This window comes from Miscanthus floridulus, chromosome 6, assembly GCF_019320115.1.
Source record: "Miscanthus floridulus cultivar M001 chromosome 6, ASM1932011v1, whole genome shotgun sequence".
In the NCBI taxonomy this organism is placed as follows: Eukaryota; Viridiplantae; Streptophyta; class Magnoliopsida; order Poales; family Poaceae; genus Miscanthus; species Miscanthus floridulus.
Genome location: NC_089585.1, coordinates 138705869 through 138725771, shown reverse-complemented (window position 1 = coordinate 138725771; position 19903 = coordinate 138705869). Strand labels below are relative to the sequence as shown.

The 19903-nt window shown below is 46.4% G+C and overlaps 1 protein-coding gene across 1 annotated transcript; it reads left to right on the top strand.

Annotated features, from left to right (window-relative positions):
* The first annotated feature begins 3314 nt into the window (after positions 1-3314).
* LOC136459853 (inactive leucine-rich repeat receptor-like protein kinase CORYNE) lies at positions 3315-7514 on the top strand. The gene is made up of 2 exons (XM_066459686.1): positions 3315-5077; positions 6834-7514. Exons 1-2 carry the CDS (start codon positions 4119-4121, stop codon positions 7141-7143), a joined length of 1269 nt encoding a protein of 422 aa, XP_066315783.1. The 5' UTR covers positions 3315-4118; the 3' UTR covers positions 7144-7514.
* The last annotated feature ends 12389 nt before the right edge of the window (positions 7515-19903 follow it).

Below are 19903 nucleotides of genomic sequence, written 5' to 3'. Positions count from 1 at the left end.
ATAGCAAAATTTTATATTAAAAAAGGTCAAAGCGCCTTATAATTTTAAATCCTCGAACGCAGTCGCCTGATAATTTGTAAATTCATCGGTCATCTGCCTGAGAGACTGCATGCTGGAGGATTTAACTCCTCTGCCTGTGAGAGAGACCGGGCCGCTAGTGGGGGCGTCAGGCGTGGTCTGCGACTGTGAGACTGGGCGGCGATGCTGCATGCTGGGCAGAGGTAGAGCACCGGGATGCATGCTTGGCAGCGATGCGCTGCGGAGAGACGGGCGGGAGCGACGCAACGGCTGAGAAGGTGACTGATGGATAATCTTTCCATCAGTCACCTACTGAGGAGATAAATCCTAATTTTAAATGGAGAAATTATAAGTTTATAGTAAACTTAATTGGAGATATAAGACTTGTTCATTTCTCTGTGAGAAATATCGGTTGCCAGGCAATAAGTTTAATACTTTTTCAAATTTAGAAAAAAATATCCTATAATTATTATTATTTTCTCCCAGTGCAAAGCAGCAGCCAAAGGACCCCAAATAAAGTTGTTTTGCTCGTCCGGTTCCGGAGCAGTAATCCACTTGCAGGAGGAGTGCAAGATTACCATTATCAAACAGTGTGACGAGATCCCATTCGGCCGAGTTAAATTCATGTTAGGGCCTCGTTCACTTTGCAAAAAAAAAAGTGAACCCGATGAATAATACCATTTTCGTTTTATTTGGCAAATATTGTCCAATCGTGGATCAACTAGGCTCAAAAGATTCATCTCGTGATTTCCAACTAAACTGTGTAATTAGTTATTTTTTTACCTACATTTAATACTCCATGCAAACGGCTAAAAATTGATGTAATAGAGAGAGAATGAAAAAACTTAGAATTTGGATGGCATCTAAACAAGGCCCAGGTGAGAGAGTTACATAAAGCGGTAAAAAAAGAGTCGTTATAGGATCAGTGGCATCACTTGCGCGTACTACTGAATTGCTGTGTATTTTGACCGGTGTTTTACACGGCGAGTGATATTACCGAATCCGGAATGCTACTGCTGCCGGTAAGTACTAGTACAGAGTAACTACTGTACTGTGTTCTAGGTGAAAAGAATTTTTTTTTAGAAATGCTATATAAAGGCAGTAAACGCGAACGCCAGACAGAGACGATGCGCGTGGTCATGTCAGGTGGCTGATCGCGTCAGTCAGAGAGAGAACTTAGGGCGCATTTAGTTCCGAAAATTTTTCAGCCTGTTCGCTTGTTGGTTTCAGCCAGCCCAAACCAGCCAGCCAACAGTATTTTTCTCTCACAATAAATCAGCATCAGCCAGCCCAAACCAGCCCAGAAACCAACCAGTGAGCAGGCCGTTTGGCTTTTGGTTACTGCAGTACTTTCGTTTGTATTTAGCAAAAATTGTTCAATTATGGACTATTTAGGCTTAAAAGATTCGTCTCGCCAATTACTGGTAAATTGTGCAATTAGTTATTCTTTTTATCTATATTTAATACTCCATGCATGTGCCGTAAGATTTGAAGTGACAGAGAATCTTGAAAAATTTTTATTTTTGGGTGGAAACTAAACAGGGCCTTAAACGCGAACGCGAATTGCTCTGTAATATGTCAGGTGTCAGGTGGCCCATGACGTGACTCATGACGAACGGACAGCAATGGAACCAATCGCTCTGTAATTTGATCTTTCATTGAAAAAAATTGTTTTCTATCCTATGTGATTTATGATCTGTGGATTTATAATCTTGTGATTGTCTAAAGGTATAAGGTTAGAGGTAGAAAAATAATGAAAACTGCTGAACCTTAATCTTATGATATAAAAAATTCATGTGTTAATTATATAAAACACATGGCTGTGCGACTCAAAATTTTACTCCTCCCAGCACCGCTGCTACCAGCAGCGGCAGTACTGTGGGGAGAAGCGAGAGTTCTCACTTTGACGGAGGACAGATTAAAGAAGAGATTCGAAACAGTGTGGGCAATTGCTGTGCACGGGCATCAAAGCATCTCTGCTCCGTCTCGGGCTCCTCCTCTCTCTCTCCCTCCGCTACGGCCACGTACAAATATCTATGCAGCCTTGAGTCACGACGGCATGGCACGAAGTCCGCTTGTTTAGCCCGACACGAGCACAGCCCGGCCCGATGACGTGCGGGCTCGGGCTGGCCCGGCCCGAGGGTGCAGGTTGTGCCTGGGGCGTTACTCAGGCCCGTGGACTGGCACGGCATGGCCTGGCCTTCGGCGGTCGGCCCGTCAGCGGTCCGGCCTGCCCCTCCCCTTCCTGGGCCTCCTCACTCCTTCCTCCCATTCCCACGGCCCAGTGCGGCCCACCACCCACCATCCCCGCCTCCCCCCTCGGCCCGACTAACCAACCCTAACACCCCATCGCCTCCACGTCCGCGCAGCCTGGTGCCGGCTAACCCTAACACCCCCTCCCGAGACGCACGGGCAGCCGCGCAGCCACAACCCCTCGGCCCTCGCTCCCTCCCCGAGTCGTCGGCCTCCACTCCTCCCCCCGCCTCCGAGCCTCCCAGCGCTCTCATCCCCGGACGCCGCCGGAGCTCAAGGCCGGCTGGGTCTCCCCCCCCCCCTTCGGCCCTTCTCCTCCCTCCTCTCTCTCCGAATCCGTCACCAGCCATGCTCGAATCCGTCGTCCCCTTGGCCGGATCCGGTCTGTCGGCACGCAGATCTGCGGTGCCATGGCAGGAGGCGGTTGCGGCAGCGCGGTGGTGCGGTGGCGGGGCTGTGGTGCAGCGGCGGCGCGGGAGCCACGCGGGCTACTCCGATGGCCCTACTACGTCGTCCGTGGCCCAGCTGCTCCGGTGGTCGTAGCTCATGGATCTACGAGCAGCATCGAGGCCGGTGCCGTGTGGGACGCCCCTCCCTCCCCTCGGCCCTCGCGCATGGGCGCCAATGCTGCGCCCCCACGCGGACGCCCCTTCCCCGCCTCCACTCCGGCGGCTCGCGCTTCCTCCCTTTCCCCTCTCTCTGGCTGCTGGCGCTTCATCGTGGGCCTGGGCTGGCTCGACACGCTGGACTGACCGTGCTTCTCGGACAGGCCCGGCCCGATAAATGGCCCAGCAGGTCGTGCCTGGGCCGTAGGTCAGGCACGGTGCCCGCCTCGGCACGGCCTGGTAGGCACGACGTGCCGTGCCGACCCGAACCCCATCGGACCGTGCCGGCCCGTTGAACATCTATACGGCCTAGCGCCGCGCTGCACCCCCGGGCCCCATGGGTGAGGGGTAGAAACGGGAGAGAGAAAGAGTCCAAGTTCCAAGCCATCCAGTCGCGCGCGCGCCGGGGAGCGGGGACGGGGGGAGGAGGAGAATGTCTGGCTGGTCCGGTCCGGTCGCACGGCATGGTGGTGGGCGCGAGCCGCCCGCGAGGGGAGAGGGATGCGTCACGAAAGCTCTCGGCTTTTAGCTCCGGGCGCCCACACCAATGCCACACTGCTCTGCTCTCCGAGTAACTTATTGCGAGCAGTGCCCCAGGTGAGAGAGCCGGCGAGGGCGAGGGCGAGGGCTCAGCTTTGGATAATTCTTGCTCCCTGTTGTCGTTTTGGTTTGAAGCTTTCTGGAGGGAGAGCACACAGACACAGCTCGGTACCACTGTGAGAGGAGTGAAAGAAAAGGGAGAGATCATGCTTGCATAGTGTGCTCCGTGCTGCGGTGAGAGCCGCTAACCTCGGTTGATTTCTTGGTGGGAGGCGACAAGTGCGTGAGCCGCCGCCTGCTTGGGAACGCGGGAGGCGGTGAGACTAGGCGTGCTCCTTCGCTCGGTCTTGTCTCTGTCTTGGTTCTTCGTCGTCGTCAGGTACTCCTCCTTCCAAGCTCCACGCCGCACGCGCCTTGGGCGACTGCCTTTTCTATTCGTCTTCCTTGTTGAACAGTTTCTGCGGGTAAAGATCACGAGCGCCATGCGCGAGTTCTTGGGGCTCCGCAACTTCCTCGTTTCTTGCAACCTTTGCACCTTGTCTCCAGTTGTTTTTCTCTGATTTCCATGGAGGAAAGCTGCTGGGTGTGTGAGTGAGGTGGACGAGGAACAGGGAAAACCTGAGCATTGATCGATTTCTTCACCCCCTTTCTCGCCCAAGGAATTTTGCTCCTTTCTTCTAGCAAGTCTTGTGTACTTGTTTCATGGTGGTAGGAGCTAGGATGACGAGCAGGAACCCTACCAAAGCCCTGCCGCTCCTGGCCACCACCCTTCTCCTCCTCCTGCTCGCGTTCCTCGCGCTGTGCGCGCCGGTCTCCTCCCAGCCGTTCCACTCGGAGCCCATGGCGACGCAGTCCCCGCCGCCGTCGCCCGCGCCGCCGCAGTCCAGTATTCCCCGGGCGCAGGCCGGCGGCGCCGCGCGCCTCCGCCGCATCACGCTCGGGGTCCTCTTCGGCTCCCTCTCCGGCTTCCTCCTCGCGGTCGCCTTCCTCTACTCCATCCGCCTCGCCATCCTGCACGCCAAGAGCACGCCCGCGATCGCCAAAGGCCCCGTCTCCTTCGCCCCGCAAATCTCCGCCAAGAACCTCCTGGCCGCGCTCCCCGCCGCGCAGCCGCTCGCCCATGGGCCCCACGGCAAGTACTACAAGCTGGCGCTCGACAACGACCTCACCGTCGCCGTCAAGCGCCTCGAGGCGGCCAGCCGCCCCGAGGCCTCGCCGTCCATGCCCCCGAGCGCGTCCAAGTCAGACATGAGGAGGGTGCAGAAGCAGCTTGAGGCCCTTGCTCGCGTCAGGCACCAGAATGTGTTGTCGTTGAAGGCGTACGTTCGTGAGGCGGACCGCCTCTCGCTCGTGTACGACTTCGTTCCTGGAGGCAGCCTCGAGGATGTGATGAAGAGGGTGAGATCGCAGCAAGTCAGCCTCAGTTGGGATGCGAGGAGCAGGATTGCTGTTGGGATTGCCAAGGGATTGAGGCACTTGCATTTTGAGTGCAATCCGAGGATACTCCACTGCAACCTCAAACCGTCGAATGTGATGCTAGATGAAGGTTTTGAGCCAATATTGACAGATTGTGGTGTCGCAAGGCTGATTGCAGCAGGTTCAGGTGATCCAGAATTGTGCAGTGGCCTCTACGCTTCTCCAGAATGCTACCAAAGCAGCAGGTACCGTCAATGCATTACCATTTTCAGTGCTTTTTTGTCGATATAAAGAACCAGTTAAATTCCTGAATAATCTCATCAACATTCTTACAACCCTGTGGGAAAGCATGAAATTTTACAGGAAACAATCCAAATCTTGTATGAGTATTGTAAAATGGACCCACATTCTAAGGGCCCTTAGCTTATTGTTGATATTTGATCATACAAATAAAATTTTGTGGTACTTACTCTTGAACTGAAGAAGGAAACATAAATCTAAGTGATTCAAGCTTTTATAGTATTAGCTGAATGTTACTTATGTGGCATTCTTGATGGATGGTGATCATATATCATTCTTGCTCGGTCAATGGTTACCCCATGAACAAGAAGAATATGTTGCAGACTTTGAGTTCTTTGCTAATTGCTATGCATGTATATAAAGTCTAGAACCAGATGGCTGGTGTGTATATGTTCACCTTTTGATATCAAATCTCAACTGCTCTAATAAAATTCTTGGACCATACAAATACCAAAGGCATTTCATTATAGAAACATGGATATAAGAAAGGAATTGTAGAAATCTATGACGTATATAGAGTTTCCTTTAATATTTTAGTTTGGCATTGTCTAGCTAGTTGACATTGTAGGGAAACATATCTTGTAGTGACTTTACCCGATCATTCTATGTATTTGACATCCGCCTGGATTTGGAGTGATACCACAAGCATCTGAGTATTGTTTTAGAATACATAGTGGCAGTTTGATGTCTTTGGTTTGGCAAAACAAATGTTAAGCTTACAACTTCCACTTTATATAGGAAGTCTATCTCAATTGGTTGGGTGGGAGCCTGAGAGGTGTGGTCATGCACCCAACCATGCTGGTTCAAGCCCTCTTCAACTCGAATTTGAGTATTTATTTTCCTCTTAATGATTAATAACAATGAAAAGTGCCTATTCCTCCTAGGTTGGTGTCTTTTTTTTTTTTTTACTTCCACTTTATATATTTTTTATTACAAATTTTCTTAACCCACTAGATAGTATACATCCATTGACTTGTGGATGCTACCATTCAGTTTTTCCAAGTTACTACTAGTAGTCTTCTTTGTCGTTAAACTTGCCAGAAGAGTAACTGAGAAGGCATAAAGCATAAAAATGATGATTATCCCTAGGGCTTAATGAAAGTATCTAACTTTTGCTTTTCACGGCATGAGAATCTTTGCTTTGCTAGAGGATCTCAATTTGCCTGCCTTTGATGCTCCCGCCTTTCATAAATTCCTGCATGAGCGCGCATACAGAATACAGAATACTGGTCTGCTCCCTTTTTTATCTCCAAAACGTTATTGCCATCTTTTTCACTCAGACCTTCCATATGTCCATCAAAGAATAAATCCTTTAAGGATTGGCATTCTGATTCTACTGTTCATATTCCATCCTCTTTCCTGACAAACCTAGCTATGTCAGTAATTTTTTAGAGGGTTCATTTCTAAGCAATTACTTTCCACGAGATATCTTTCTCACAGAAAAAAAAACAGACTCATTTATCTAAGCCATGTATAAGGGCTTGATTAATGCTTTGCCTCAGTCATGGTAGTGATGGATTTTGAATTTCGCCCCTTGAGAGTAAGGAGTATTCTGACTGTTTTGAATAAAATTGATTTTCTTTTCTGTACAAGACTGTAGTTGATCTGTCCAAGTATTTCCTTCTTGATGATTTAAGACTGTAATGACTTTGCATTTGTAGGTGCCTCATCTCATATAAGCTCAACTATTTGATGGTACAGGTACACAGATAAGAGTGATGTGTATGCCCTTGGCATGATCCTGGGCGTGCTGCTCACTGGGAGAGACCCAACAGACTCTTTCTTCTCCGGAGAAACTGGGCAAGGCGGCCTCGCAAGGTGGCTCCGGCATATGCAGCAATCTGCGGATCCGAAAGAAGCACTGGATAGTAACATCTTGGGGGACGAGGGAGAAGAAGAGGAGATGCTGATGGCCATCAGGATTGCCATTGTCTGCCTCTCGGATTCGCCAACCGATCGGCCATCCAGTGATGAGCTCGTCGCAATGCTAATGCAGCTCCACAGCTTATAATCATCATAATTTCCTGAGTGCTGTGCATGTCCTTAAATCACGGGCGCGGCGCCGGATCATGTCATGTTGGATCAATGCTTACTGTTGCACAACTAGCACTGGTGAGTGTAGCAGCTCTCAGTGTCTGGTGCTTGTGAGCCACAAGCCGAAATGGTCGACGAGGGAACCGACAGTTCAAAGCCTCAAACAAGCAGCAGCTGTTCCCTGTATGATTCAGTCCCTCATGTAGTAGCTACATGCTGGTGGTTGGGTTGTTTTGCCCATGGGTTGTATATCTTTGTAGAAAGCTCTGTGCCGTGGATCTGTTGGTGTTAGCTGTAGCCTGTTTCCTGTACAAAGATGTGTTGTGCACTGAGACCCATGACCCATCATGTACACCCGGCTCCACTCCACTGCTTGCCTGAGACACTAAAGACTATGATGCCAAAAATTTAACAGGCTGTTGGGGCCAACAGTTCCCATGGCATTTCTCTGCGTCTCACTCTCACATGTTTGAGAGGAGAGGTGCACTGCCGTGGTCATGAACTGCTGGCCACTGTGCTCGCTTGATTGCCTCCATGTGCAGCCTGTTCTTGTAGACTCCTTGACTCTGTCAGACGCTGAAAGTAACGAGAAGAATCCTATGTGAGAGTGAGACTGAGACCGGACCCTTAAAATTATCTTCTGTCCCTTGCTCTGGACTCTGGTCCCTTGTTCCTCTGCACTGCAATTTGCAAGCACCATTTCTGAAGGGCTTTTATTGCCCACCCAACCACTCCTGTGATCCTGTCTACCTGCAATGGCCTGAATGGCATGCATGAGATGGACCGTGGGCCTCGTGGAGATGATGAGCTGCGCACTTGCACAACGCAGCAGGATTGGATCGGGATGGCCAAGGCCTGCAGGCTGCAGTGATGCAGTGGCAAGCCCTATGCTTCCCCAAGAGGCCAAGACTGCTAGGGTCGTGTGAAGCAGAGATGGTGTAGCACACTGGCACTAGGGGGGGTACGATGCAATGCATGCCAGTGGGCCATGCATGTAGCGCTGATGGGGCCCAGTGGCAGGACGAGCATCGCACGAGTACAGCATGCATGCGACATCGCAGGCTTTGCATGTGGGCACTGAACGGCGCGGCTGTTCCCGGCGCTCACCTTTCCATTCGACAAGATGAAGCAGGAGACCAGTAGTGCTCCGAAGTCCGAACATGAGCTAGAGGCGCAAAATATGGATTTTTTTTTTACAACCTCTATACGTCGTGCCCGTAACCATCCCCTATTACGAGTTCGGCTGATAATAGCAAACAAAGAAAGTAACGATAAAAGAACACTTGTGCACTAAACTCCTCCTAAAAAAACACTTGTGCACTAAACTAAGCGCTAATCTTATTAGAAGATAGCTTGGCGAAGATCTCCCTTTGATGAAAATGTCTCTATTGATGCGGTCTCTAACCTACGACACAATTGATCTACCATTCTCCTTCTAAAGAATAGACCAAAAGTGTGTCTAGTACGTGACTCTGAAATTTGCAAGTAAAAATAAATTATATGTTTCTTAAAAAAACATCATTTCGGCTCAACAAAAATAGATAAGATGGTTGCACTTACTCCCACATAAACTTGGGATTGCAATTTAGAGTCTACTTATAGTTGCCAAAGCCAAAAAAAAAATGTTTCCTAGTGGATGAAAACAAAAGGCAACCTGAACCACTCTCCAAAATGTGCCGCATTACAATCAAAAAACAAATGTTAAGTAGTTTCTTATTTGTTGCAAAAAAAAGCATGTTTTAAAATCTTCCCAAATTTGCTTAATAAAATTATTTTTAGGTAAAATTACCTTCATCATAAGGAGCCATGTTGAAGCCTTAATTTTAAGGGACAGTTTAAACTCCCATATGCCTTATGAGGAGGCGACACAATTTAGGTTACCAAATGTATGGGTTATACTATAAAACAACCTTTGTTATTGGGATTCCATTTAATCAAACCTCGTTGGTCATCTAATTGCACAAAAGCTACTTTTCCAATTAACTTGTTCCATTTTGCCATATCACCCATCAGTGCTCAGTAAAATTAAAGATTAGGTGGTCTAGAATCAAAGACATTAGCAAGTAGCAACTGAATCATTCTTCTTGATAGTGATGTTATAAAGAGGTGGATACTGTTCTTTGAGAGTAAAGCTTCCTTTTTCGTACGGGTTGTTTTGTCGAGTGTAGTAGGATAACTATTTATTTCCAGTAATACATTTTTGTTCCCAGTAATCAAATTTATTGGATCAAATTATCCCCAAGTGAGAAATATATCATTGGAGATTGGTAATATTCATCAACCAGGATGGTATTAATTTAGCACCTAAGGTTTAGTTCCTTAATTGAAGAACCATGGCAACATCGTGTGCGGTGAGAAATTATCAACAAAGCATACTGCTTACAACCTTGGCATTGCAGAAATTGATATAGTAACCCTATGCAGAGGCAGTGAACATAATCTTTCTCCTCAAAAGGGAGATATCTTATAACCTGTCATCTCATCATCTATATTGTTCCATGTTGCCCAAAAATTTCCTGGGCTGTCGAAAGCTGTGTTTTTGACCAAAAGTTACATAGTAAGAGCGTCAGGTGACAAAAGTTGTATCCACAACTGTAAGCAAAAGCAGCAGTCTACATTGACGTGCCCTGTACACCAAAATATCCTTCCATTTGGTTTTCTTACTGTTAGCTGTCTAGCCCTGCCACAGAGAAGAAAAATAAGGAAGCATATATATGTATGCTTAGAACTAATAAATTCATTTAAAATATACAATATTGTGTGTTGTATTGAACATCTAATTTGATATGTGTGTTTCTATGTTACCTATTTTTAAATTAGGGCATATCTTCCAGATAAATCAGTGGGATCCAGGTGTAGGGAGAAACATGATATCCCTAGAATATTAGTAGATGGAAGTTTAATCCAAATTAACATGAATATATGATCATAAGGCATTAGTAAATGTAGCAGTTAACCAAAAATATGAGATCTCTAAGACACTGGACAGATTTTTGTTTGTCTACAAGCCATAGGAAAATTTGTATCAAATTATGTGGTTTCCAAGCTGTAGCAGAAGCCTTGAGCTCTCTTCAATTTATAGTTGACATAGCAAAATGTTTGGGTTGATCTCGTTGACATGGCAAAAATGGAAATAAGACTCTTAGAAATAGGGAGAGGTTAATCTTTTTTTTTTTTCTATTTGTTTGACAACACAGCTAAACTGCTTGTCGTTGCACATGTCATTTTGTGGGTAAGTACTCTAAAACTAAATGATATCATGAGTAGTATGGAAAAGACGCTCTGATTTCAGTGTTATATATCAGCATTTATAGCCCTATTTTATCTGCCTGCTCAAGAGTTTTTTTTTCCTCATCTGTAACCATACATTGAAGTCTGGTGCAGATGAACGCAGGACAAGAGAAGAGGATGCTGACCTATCAGAAAGGATTAGGAGTGCAGTTAAATTTAATGTACCCCTTTTTTTCTCGGAAAACATGAACTGAAGGCTATAAGTGTCATCTGCTGCAATGAAACAAACTTTGTACCTGAAGCATATAGAAAATACAGCTAAAGAACCTTTTAAAGATCAATTACTGAATCTATGTTACAGGTTGGTTATGGAGGAGTTTTCTTACTTCCAATCATATTGCTTGCATGAGCAGCCATCTTTTGTGCAGTCATATCCATCATCGCCTAGTATTATTCTGGAGCTGCAAACCCTGGAAGCTCTGTAGCAGCATTGCTCTTTTTCTGCTAAAGATATCAGTGTGACTATACACTGAAATCTTTTGTTGTGAATATGTATAGTTAACAGACAATAATATAATGAGTGCTGGCCAATGTACAGAGACTGAAGCAATTGTTATTTCTATGTAACAAGGAGTTGTGTTTTTACCTTGTCAGTCAAAGGATCTATCTGTTTGAGGTCAAACAGAGTTTTTTCTTCAACACCTTGCTCCATGCAGTCTTCACTTTGGAGTTCCAGTTTTTGAACTGGTGTCACCTGAGATGGCAATCTGTTGGGAAGTTATAATAATTAACGAAACATGAGTATAGGGATAAGATATAGGTGTGAATCAATCAGCGCAATGATCTTCTCTGGTGCTGTGCTCATATCAGTCTCCATGTGTGTATTTCTGCAGATGTCTTCTAGTTCTAACCTTTTCTTGAGAACAAGCTCCTTCATTCTACTAGCTTTTTGTATAGTTAGCCTTTCGACTTCCTCTTCAATACAGATAATGCTACTGAGAATTAAATCATCTTATCAATAGACAATTAAAGTAACAAATAGTTGTCATACCTCCTGAATTGTCTCCAATGACAGAATGCCTGGTGAATTGATTTCTTCCTCAGTAGATCCAAGAACAGCAGCTACTTCAGAGAAGTGTATCCTCTCTTGTTCTGCTGTATGTTGGATTGATCTCCCATGCCATTAGGCCCAACGGCCTTTGGGCCTTGTTCTCGCGCCCTGATCGGGGGCGCCCAACCCTACATGGTTGGTGGGCCCCCGTCGCACAGCGTTATAAAGAAAAGGTGGGGGCCGGGGCTCGCTGTACGAGGTTCACCGCGCCGCCAGACACCCCACCGACATCCTAACCCTAACACGATCTTGAGAAGGGGCGCTGCCAGCGACGGGAAGCACCACCGACGCCGGCAACGCCACCCCGACGCATACGCCGCCGCCAAGGACGTCACTGCACCGACTCCTCTCTCCACCGAACGTCGCTGCCGGCGCGCAGATGGCATCAGCGAACGAGATCCCGACCGGCGCTTCCACCACTCCGACTGCTTCGACCACTACGGTCTTCGATGGTCTGCAACCTCTCACTCCCCTTCTCTCTGCCTCTTTGTAGATCGTGTATTAGGATCTTTGATTACTGGGATTCAAGAACATGTACCCCTACTTCACTGTGTACATGTATTCCTATTACTGTGTACCCGATCTGATGAACTTGACTCGATTGAGTCCTACGAAATCCAACAATGGTACCGGAGCTAGGTTAGAGAAGAAACTAGATCGGGGTAAGAAATGAAATGAAACTGACCGATCTGATGCGGATCGGGAAAAAGAAAATAGAAAGAAGAACAGAGACACTCGATTTCGAATCGGGCGAAAGAAAGAAATCAAATCGAACCAATTTCAAATCGGTCAAAGAAACCCTAACCCTAGAGAAATCAAAGAGAGGAAGAGACCGCCGCTGTGCGGTACTTCCCCGTACCCGCACCAGCGTGCGGGATGAAGCCGAGGCCACCCTCGTGGCGCGCGGGTGCAGGGCACCACCGCGAGGCCACTCGACGGCGACGTGCTCAGCCACGGGCGAGCACGCCCGCCGGCGAAGGGGCCCGCGGCGGCGCCGATTTCCTCCGGCCACCGTGGACGCCATGGCTCCACCGCTGCTGCTCCCTCACTCTGGAATCGGCTGGGAGAGGCGGGGGAAGAAGAAAGGAAATGAACTTTAGGGTTTCGGGGGCGGAGGTCAGCTGTCGGTTTTGATCTGGCAAAATCGCCGGACAGCCGTCGGATATGATGAACGGCTCAGATGCGGCTGCGCTGGGCAGAAACCCTAGCGCGCGTGCTGCTGGGCCACGTTGGGCCGTCTTGGGCAGCTGCAGCGCGCGCTGCTGGCCGGGCCGCGCGCATGGGCGAGCTGGGCCGCGCTGGGCTGAAGTGAAAAGAAAATTTTTTGTTATTATTTTCCAGGAGCAATTTTAATGCATATTTTTGATGAATTTGAATGATTTTGATACAATTTTTTCTGTGCAAATATTATCCAGCGATATTTTGCCAGAAAACAGTAAAGTACTCAGTGCTTCTGGAAAATAATAATATGAAAGATTATTAATGTTTTCGCTGTGCATGATAATTTTCGTTCTCCTTTGATTAAATTTGAACCAACGGGATAATTTAATTTTAAGAGAAGTGATGAATTTCTGATAATTTTGATGAGATTATGATGTTGTTATTTTCTGACCAACGTTGTTAATAACAATGTTATAATTTGATCCATGAGAAATTGTACATTAATTTTACTTCTGCCCAACGGTAATGTAAAATGTTTGCATGGATGAATTATAAGTTTTAATTTGACCAACGTTGAGTTAAAGCATGCGGTTTTATATGTATATATAAATGTTTCTCACTTACTCTGGTGTGGTTTCAGGAGGCAAATGCATTGTGAACATTGCCAACATCCCGACACTCAATGGGACCAATCACCGTGTGTGGCGGGAGAAGTATGAATTAGAACTTGCATTGGGAGAGGTCGATTTTGCCATCACCTCACCGTGTCCTACTGAGCCAGAGGACCCAGTGAGAGGTGAAAATGAATCTGACGCTGATTTCGCTGCTCGAAAGCGTGATCATGCTGAAATAAGAATGAAATATGACCTTGAACATAGGCAATGGACTCTCTCCAACCGCAAGTGCCTGTTGGTGGCCAAGGCCACCATAGAAGAACAGATAAGGGGCTCAATCCCTGAATGTGCTACTGCAACAGAATATCTTGAGAAAATCAAGAGTCAGTTTACTGGGTCTACCAAGGCCACAGCAAGTTCACTGATTAAGAAGCTTGTGAATGAGAAATTCACTGGTGGTAGCATAAGAGAACACATTTTGAAGATGAACACTACGACATCTAAGCTAAAGGAAATGAATTTGGAGGAGGAGGATTTCCTGATTCATTTGATTTTTGCTTCTTTGCCAAAAGAATATGACACCTTCATTGTTAATTACAATATGCAGCCTGAAAGATGGGGCATAGAAAGACTCATCTCAATGTATGCTCAAGAAGAGGAGAGGATAAAGTCCTCACAAGGTGAATCCACTCATTTTGTGAAGGATAACAAAAGAAAGAATTTTAATGGCAAGAATTCTAAACCACAAGGGAACCCCAAGTGGGATAAGGCCTCTTCCTCCAATTCACAGGGAAAGAAACTCCAGGATTCTGAGAATCAGCAGTATGGTGGAGCTAAAAAAGATCAGTGCAAGCACTGCTTCAAGAAAGGACACTACAAGAGGGATTGTCCAGACTTCTTGAAATCTCTGCTAAAGAAAGGTGATGAATTTATTATATTTGTAGATGAATCCCTGTATTTATGTTATGATAAATCCACTTGGTGGGTTGATTCAGGAGCAACTACTCATGTTGCAAATTCCTTACAGGGGTTAAGTGGGACGAGAACCTTGCAAAGAGGAGAAAGAACGATTAAAGTTGCAAATGGAGTGCAAGCCAATGTTGAAGCCATTGGAGTTTTTTCTTTAGAATTGAATAATGGTTTTGTACTTAGACTTAAAGAAGTATTTTATGTTCCCTCTTTGCGTAGAAATTTGATAAGCGTTTTGAAACTTGATGATGATGGAATTGATTGCCACTTTGGTGGTGGCAAGTGTAAGATACTGGTTGATAATAAATGTATTGGTCTTGCCTTCCGACAAGACAAACTTTATTTATTATCTCTTGCTGAGAATGCGAACAATGTATGCAATGACAATGTGAATGATTCTCCATCTGCGAATGTAACTAAGAAGCGAAAGAGAATTGATTATGTCTCTTCGAAATTATGGTATTGCCGCTTGGGCCATATTTCGAGGGGGAGAATAGAACGATTGGTTAAGGAATCAATTCTCCCGCACTTAGAATTTTCAGATTTAGAACAATGTGTTGATTGTATCAAAGGAAAGTATGTCAAGAAAATTAAGAAAGATGCCAAACGAAGCATAGGAATTTTAGAAATAATCCACACAGACATATGTGGTCCTTTTTCTGTGAAAAGTGTGGATGGTTATGATTCGTTTATAACATTCACAGACGACTACTCTCGTTATGGCAATATTTATCCAATTAAAGAAAGATCGGAAGCATTGGATAAATTCAAAATATTTAAAGCTGAAGTTGAAAATCAGCACAATAAGAAAATCAAGATAGTACGATCAGACCGAGGTAGAGAGTACTATGGGCGACATACCCCTTATGGCCAAATTCCTGGATCGTTTGCAAAGTTCCTACAGAAAAATAGCATAGTTGCTCGGTACTCCACACCAGGGGAGCCTCAGCAGAATGGAGTGGCTGAAAGATGTAACTGTACCTTAATGGATATGGTAAGAAGCATGATAAGTTACTCCACATTACCGATTAGTTTATGGATGGAGGCGCTGAAAACCGCCATTCATATACTTAATCGTGTACTAAGCAAGTCGGTGCCTAAAACACCATATGAATTGTGGACAGGAAGGGAACCCTCACTCAACCATTTGCGTGTGTGGGGCTATCCAGCCGAGGCAAAAGTTTTTAATCCAAACATAGGAAAGTTAGACTCCAAGACAGTCAGCTGCCATTTTATTGGCTATCTAGAAAGATCGAAAGGATATCGCTTCTATTGTCCTGACAGACATACGAAGATTGTAGAAACAAGACATGCTGTGTTCTTGGAGGATAACATGATCAGGGGGAGCATGGTAGTACGAGAAATCAGTCTACAGGAAAAGTGGGTACATGTACCCACTCCGATGGTTGAAGAACCATTCTTCACGCTACCTGCTGCTGTTGCACCAATAGTGCAGGACACTGTAGTGCCAACACCTATTGCAAGTTCTTTCGTGACGACAATGAATGAACATGAGGAACCTGTCCTTGAGGAACCTATCCTTGAGGAACCTATAGAACCAAATGTTGCACATAAGGAAGAACAACAACAGCCCAATGTGGAACAAGTGCTAGAGGCACCTAGAAGGTCTCAAAGAATAAGATCAGCTATTACTGATGACTATGAAGTTTATGAAAGAGAAGAATTTTAGATGGGGGATGATCCCCCTCATTTGAAGAAGCCATGAGAAGCGACCACTCATCAAAGTGGCTTAAGGCCATGGAAGCTGAATTGAAATCAATGAGTACCAATAAAGTTTGGGACTTAGAAAATATTTCTAAAGGAGCTAAAACAGTAGGCTGTAAATGGGTCTACAAAATGAAATATGACTCACAAGGGAATATAGAAAGATTTAAAGCGCGACTTGTGGCGAAAGGCTTCACGCAAAGAGAAGGGATTGATTACAATAAGACGTTTTCTTCAGTCTCATGTAAAGATTCCTTTAGAATTATAATGGCACTTGTAGCCCACTATGATTTGGAGTTACATCAAATGGATGTAAAGACGGCTTTTCTAAACGGAGATTTAGAAGAAAATGTTTATATGGCACAACCGAAAGGTTTTGTCGTAAAAGGAAAGGAAAATATGGGATGTCGCCTGAAGAAATCAATCTACGGATTGAAGCAAGCTTCAAGACAGTGGTATTTGAAGTTTGATAGAACGATAAAAGGTTTTGGGTTTAAAGAAAATGTTGAGGACAATTGCGTTTATGCAAAGTTCAAGAATGGAAAGTACATATTTCTAATTTTGTATGTGGATGATATCTTGCTTGCTAGTAGTGATATCAATCTACTAATAGAAATGAAGACATTCTTGTCCTCAAACTTTGATATGAAAGATCTCGGTGAGGCCTCGTTCGTTTTGGGAGTAGAGATTCACCGAGATAGGAGAAAGAGGGTTCTAGGATTATCGCAAAAGGCATACATAGAAAAGGTTCTGAAGAAATTTAGTATGCATACGTGCAGTCCTTCACCTGCTCCTATAGTCAAGGACGATAGATTTGGGGAACACCAGTGTCCCAAGAACCAATATGAAATTGACCAGATGAAAGCGGTACCGTATGCTTCAGCTGTTGGAAGTTTACAATATGCTCAAGTGTGTACATGCCCTGACTTAGCTTTTGTTACCGGGTTACTTGGCAGATATCAAAAGAATCCAGGAATTGAACATTGGAAATTAGTGAAGAAAGTCCTGCGTTATTTGTAGGGTACGAAGGCCTCATGCTTACTTATAGAAGATCTGATTCCCTATAGATAGAGGGGTATTCAGATTCTGATTATGCGGGAGATGAAAGAAAATCCACGTCAGGATATGTATTTACTCTCGCAGGAGGGGCTATATCGTGGAAAAGCTCCAAACAAACCGTAACTACATCCTCGACAATGTAGGCCGAGTCTGTAGCATGCTATGAGGCAACATGGCAGGTGAATTGGCTGAAGAAATTCATACCCGAATTGAAAGTGATTGATGATATAAATGAACCACTGAGATTGTATTGTGATAACAATCCAACGGTACAGTACGCTCACAACAATAGGTCAAGTGGTGCTGCCAAACACATTGACATAAAGTATTATGTTGTGAAAGATAAAGTTTGGGATCATATAATAAATCTTGAGCATATAAGTACAGAGAAAATGCTCGCGGATCCGCTCACAAAGGGCTTACCACCCAACGTGTTTAGAGAACACGTAGCCGGCATGGGTTTAAGGGAAAGCCTATGATTCCCGAACATACGAAGGGCCCAAAGAAAGTTTACATTTCAAAACGGAGAAGTATATTGTGGCTGTTAGTCTAACGGCACTAATTGCTGTGACGATAGGACAGTTCTATGCACTAATCTGTGATAAAATAGGATGGAAGCAAGAAAAATATGAATCGAAAGTTTTGAGTAAGAATTAAAGAACGAAGAAAGTGCCACGCCATTAGGCCCAACAGCCTTTGGGCCTTGTTCTCGCGCCCTGATCGGGGGCGCCCAACCCTACATGGTTGGTGGGTCCCCGTCGCACAGTGCTATAAAGGAAAGGTGGGGGCCAGGGCTCGCTGTACGAGGTTCACCGCGCCGCCAGACACCCCACCGACCTCCTAACCCTAACCCGATCTTGAGAAGGGGCGCTGCCAGCGACGGGAAGCACCACCGACGCCGGCAACGCCACCCCGACGCATACGCCGCCGCCAAGGACGTCACTGCACCGACTCCTCTCTCCACCGAACGTCGCTGTCGGCGCGCAGATGGCATCAGCGAACGAGATCCCGACCGACGCTTCCACCACTCCGACTGCTTCGATCACTACGGCCTTCGATGGTCTGCAACCTCTCACTCCCCTTCTCTCTGCCTCTTTGTAGATCGTGTATTAGGATCTTTGATTACTGGGATTCAAGAACATGTACCCCTACTTCACTGTGTACATGTATTCCTATTACTGTGTACCCGATCTGATGAACTTGAGTCGATTGAGTCCTACGAAATCCAACACTGTAGACTCCAAATTCCATAACTTGTGATGTTTTTCTACAGTCTCTTGCAACTGAACACATTGACCAAATCGTTAGAGAAGCTACCAAAACAAAAATGAGCTACCAACGCCAGTTCTACTACAAGGAATCACCTTTAAAACTCGTCTTCTTTTCTGCTATAAGCTTCAGGATGGTCTGAGTAAGACCTTCAAGAGTGCTATCACTAATATTTGTTGAATTTTCAGAGTTGGCTCCATGCAAACTTGGGTGGACCTCTTTGCAAAATCCATCCCAAGGACTGCACATATATAAAAACCTTTTGAAGACGATCAGACTGAAGAAAAAGGAAAGGAGAGAATTATTCTTCTTCGACAAATATCTAGCATAGCCAAGAAATATATTGGCTACCGTTGAACAATTTTGATGGTTCAACCTATATCTATCTGTAAAATTGAATCAAAGCAAGTTCCACAAATAAATTGACGCCGCCACGGCCGGAGGGGTCGGCGACGTGGTGGCCACGCTTGCTCGCCGCGTCGGTGTTCGGGCAGGAGCTGTTCCTGCTTCGGTTGCACTCCGCGGAGCATGCCGGCCTTGAGGGCCACTACCACTGGCTGCTGCAGCTGGTGGTGGCGGCATCCCTCGTCACGACCGCCGCCAGCGTCGTCCTGCCCTGCGCGCGTGTGCGGTGGTGGCGCAGGAGCGCCTGCGTCCGTCTGAGCACTGCCCGAGACAGCTCGGTCGGGCAGCCCACGGCGAGGCCGTGTGAGGCGGCGTACGGGATTGGGAGGGGACCGCCGGGGCTACAGCGCTCGAGCCCCACACCTGCGGCGGGGTGGCCGCAGCCGCCGTGCTTGCGCCCGCACCGCCGCCCGCGCCGGGGTCGCAGGGGCAGCTGGGGCCCCCGCCTACGCCGGGACTGGAGCGGCCTGCGCCGCCGTGCCTGCGCCGGGGTCACCGGGGCCGCTGGGGCTCCTCCCACGCCGGGATGGCCAGGACGCGCCGCGAGGATTCACGACCGTCCGGGTGGACGGTTAACGGGTGCGAGACCCGCTACGCCCTCGATCGGACGATCCATATCGCGTCTTGGCCGGATCCGACGGCTCAAGGGTTAGAGGGTGACATGGCACTATCGGGTGCCCGCTTGGTGCATGAATCGTTTGTAGAGATTTTCTAAAGGTAGCATCACTTCATGCTTAGGAAATGCTTTTGCAGACCATGCATGTATTAGAGTAGACCTAAAATATCAAAACCGCTCAGGGAAAAAAATGAGGCGATCCTCGAGCCACATGTTTGTTGAGATATATTACCTCTGTTAAATTATTCGATGTTTTGATTTTCTAGCTACATTACTTTTACTATATGTTTAGATATTTAGATATAGTATATATTAAAATATATAATAAAAATTATGTATCTGAAAAAAATGTGTTAAAATATATTAAAATGTATTATATATAGTACATTACCCAGAAGGAGAAAACAGCATATACGAAGAGAGAAATAATTAGAGAGAGGGAGAGGGGGCAGAAGAGCATGGGCGTGCCCCTAGGAAGGCACGAGCATGAGGGCCCAAGCTAAGGACGGCGTGCTCCGAAGCCAGAGCAGGCCGGCCAGCGGCAGCGGGCGGGCATCGGTGGCGACAGAGAGAGACA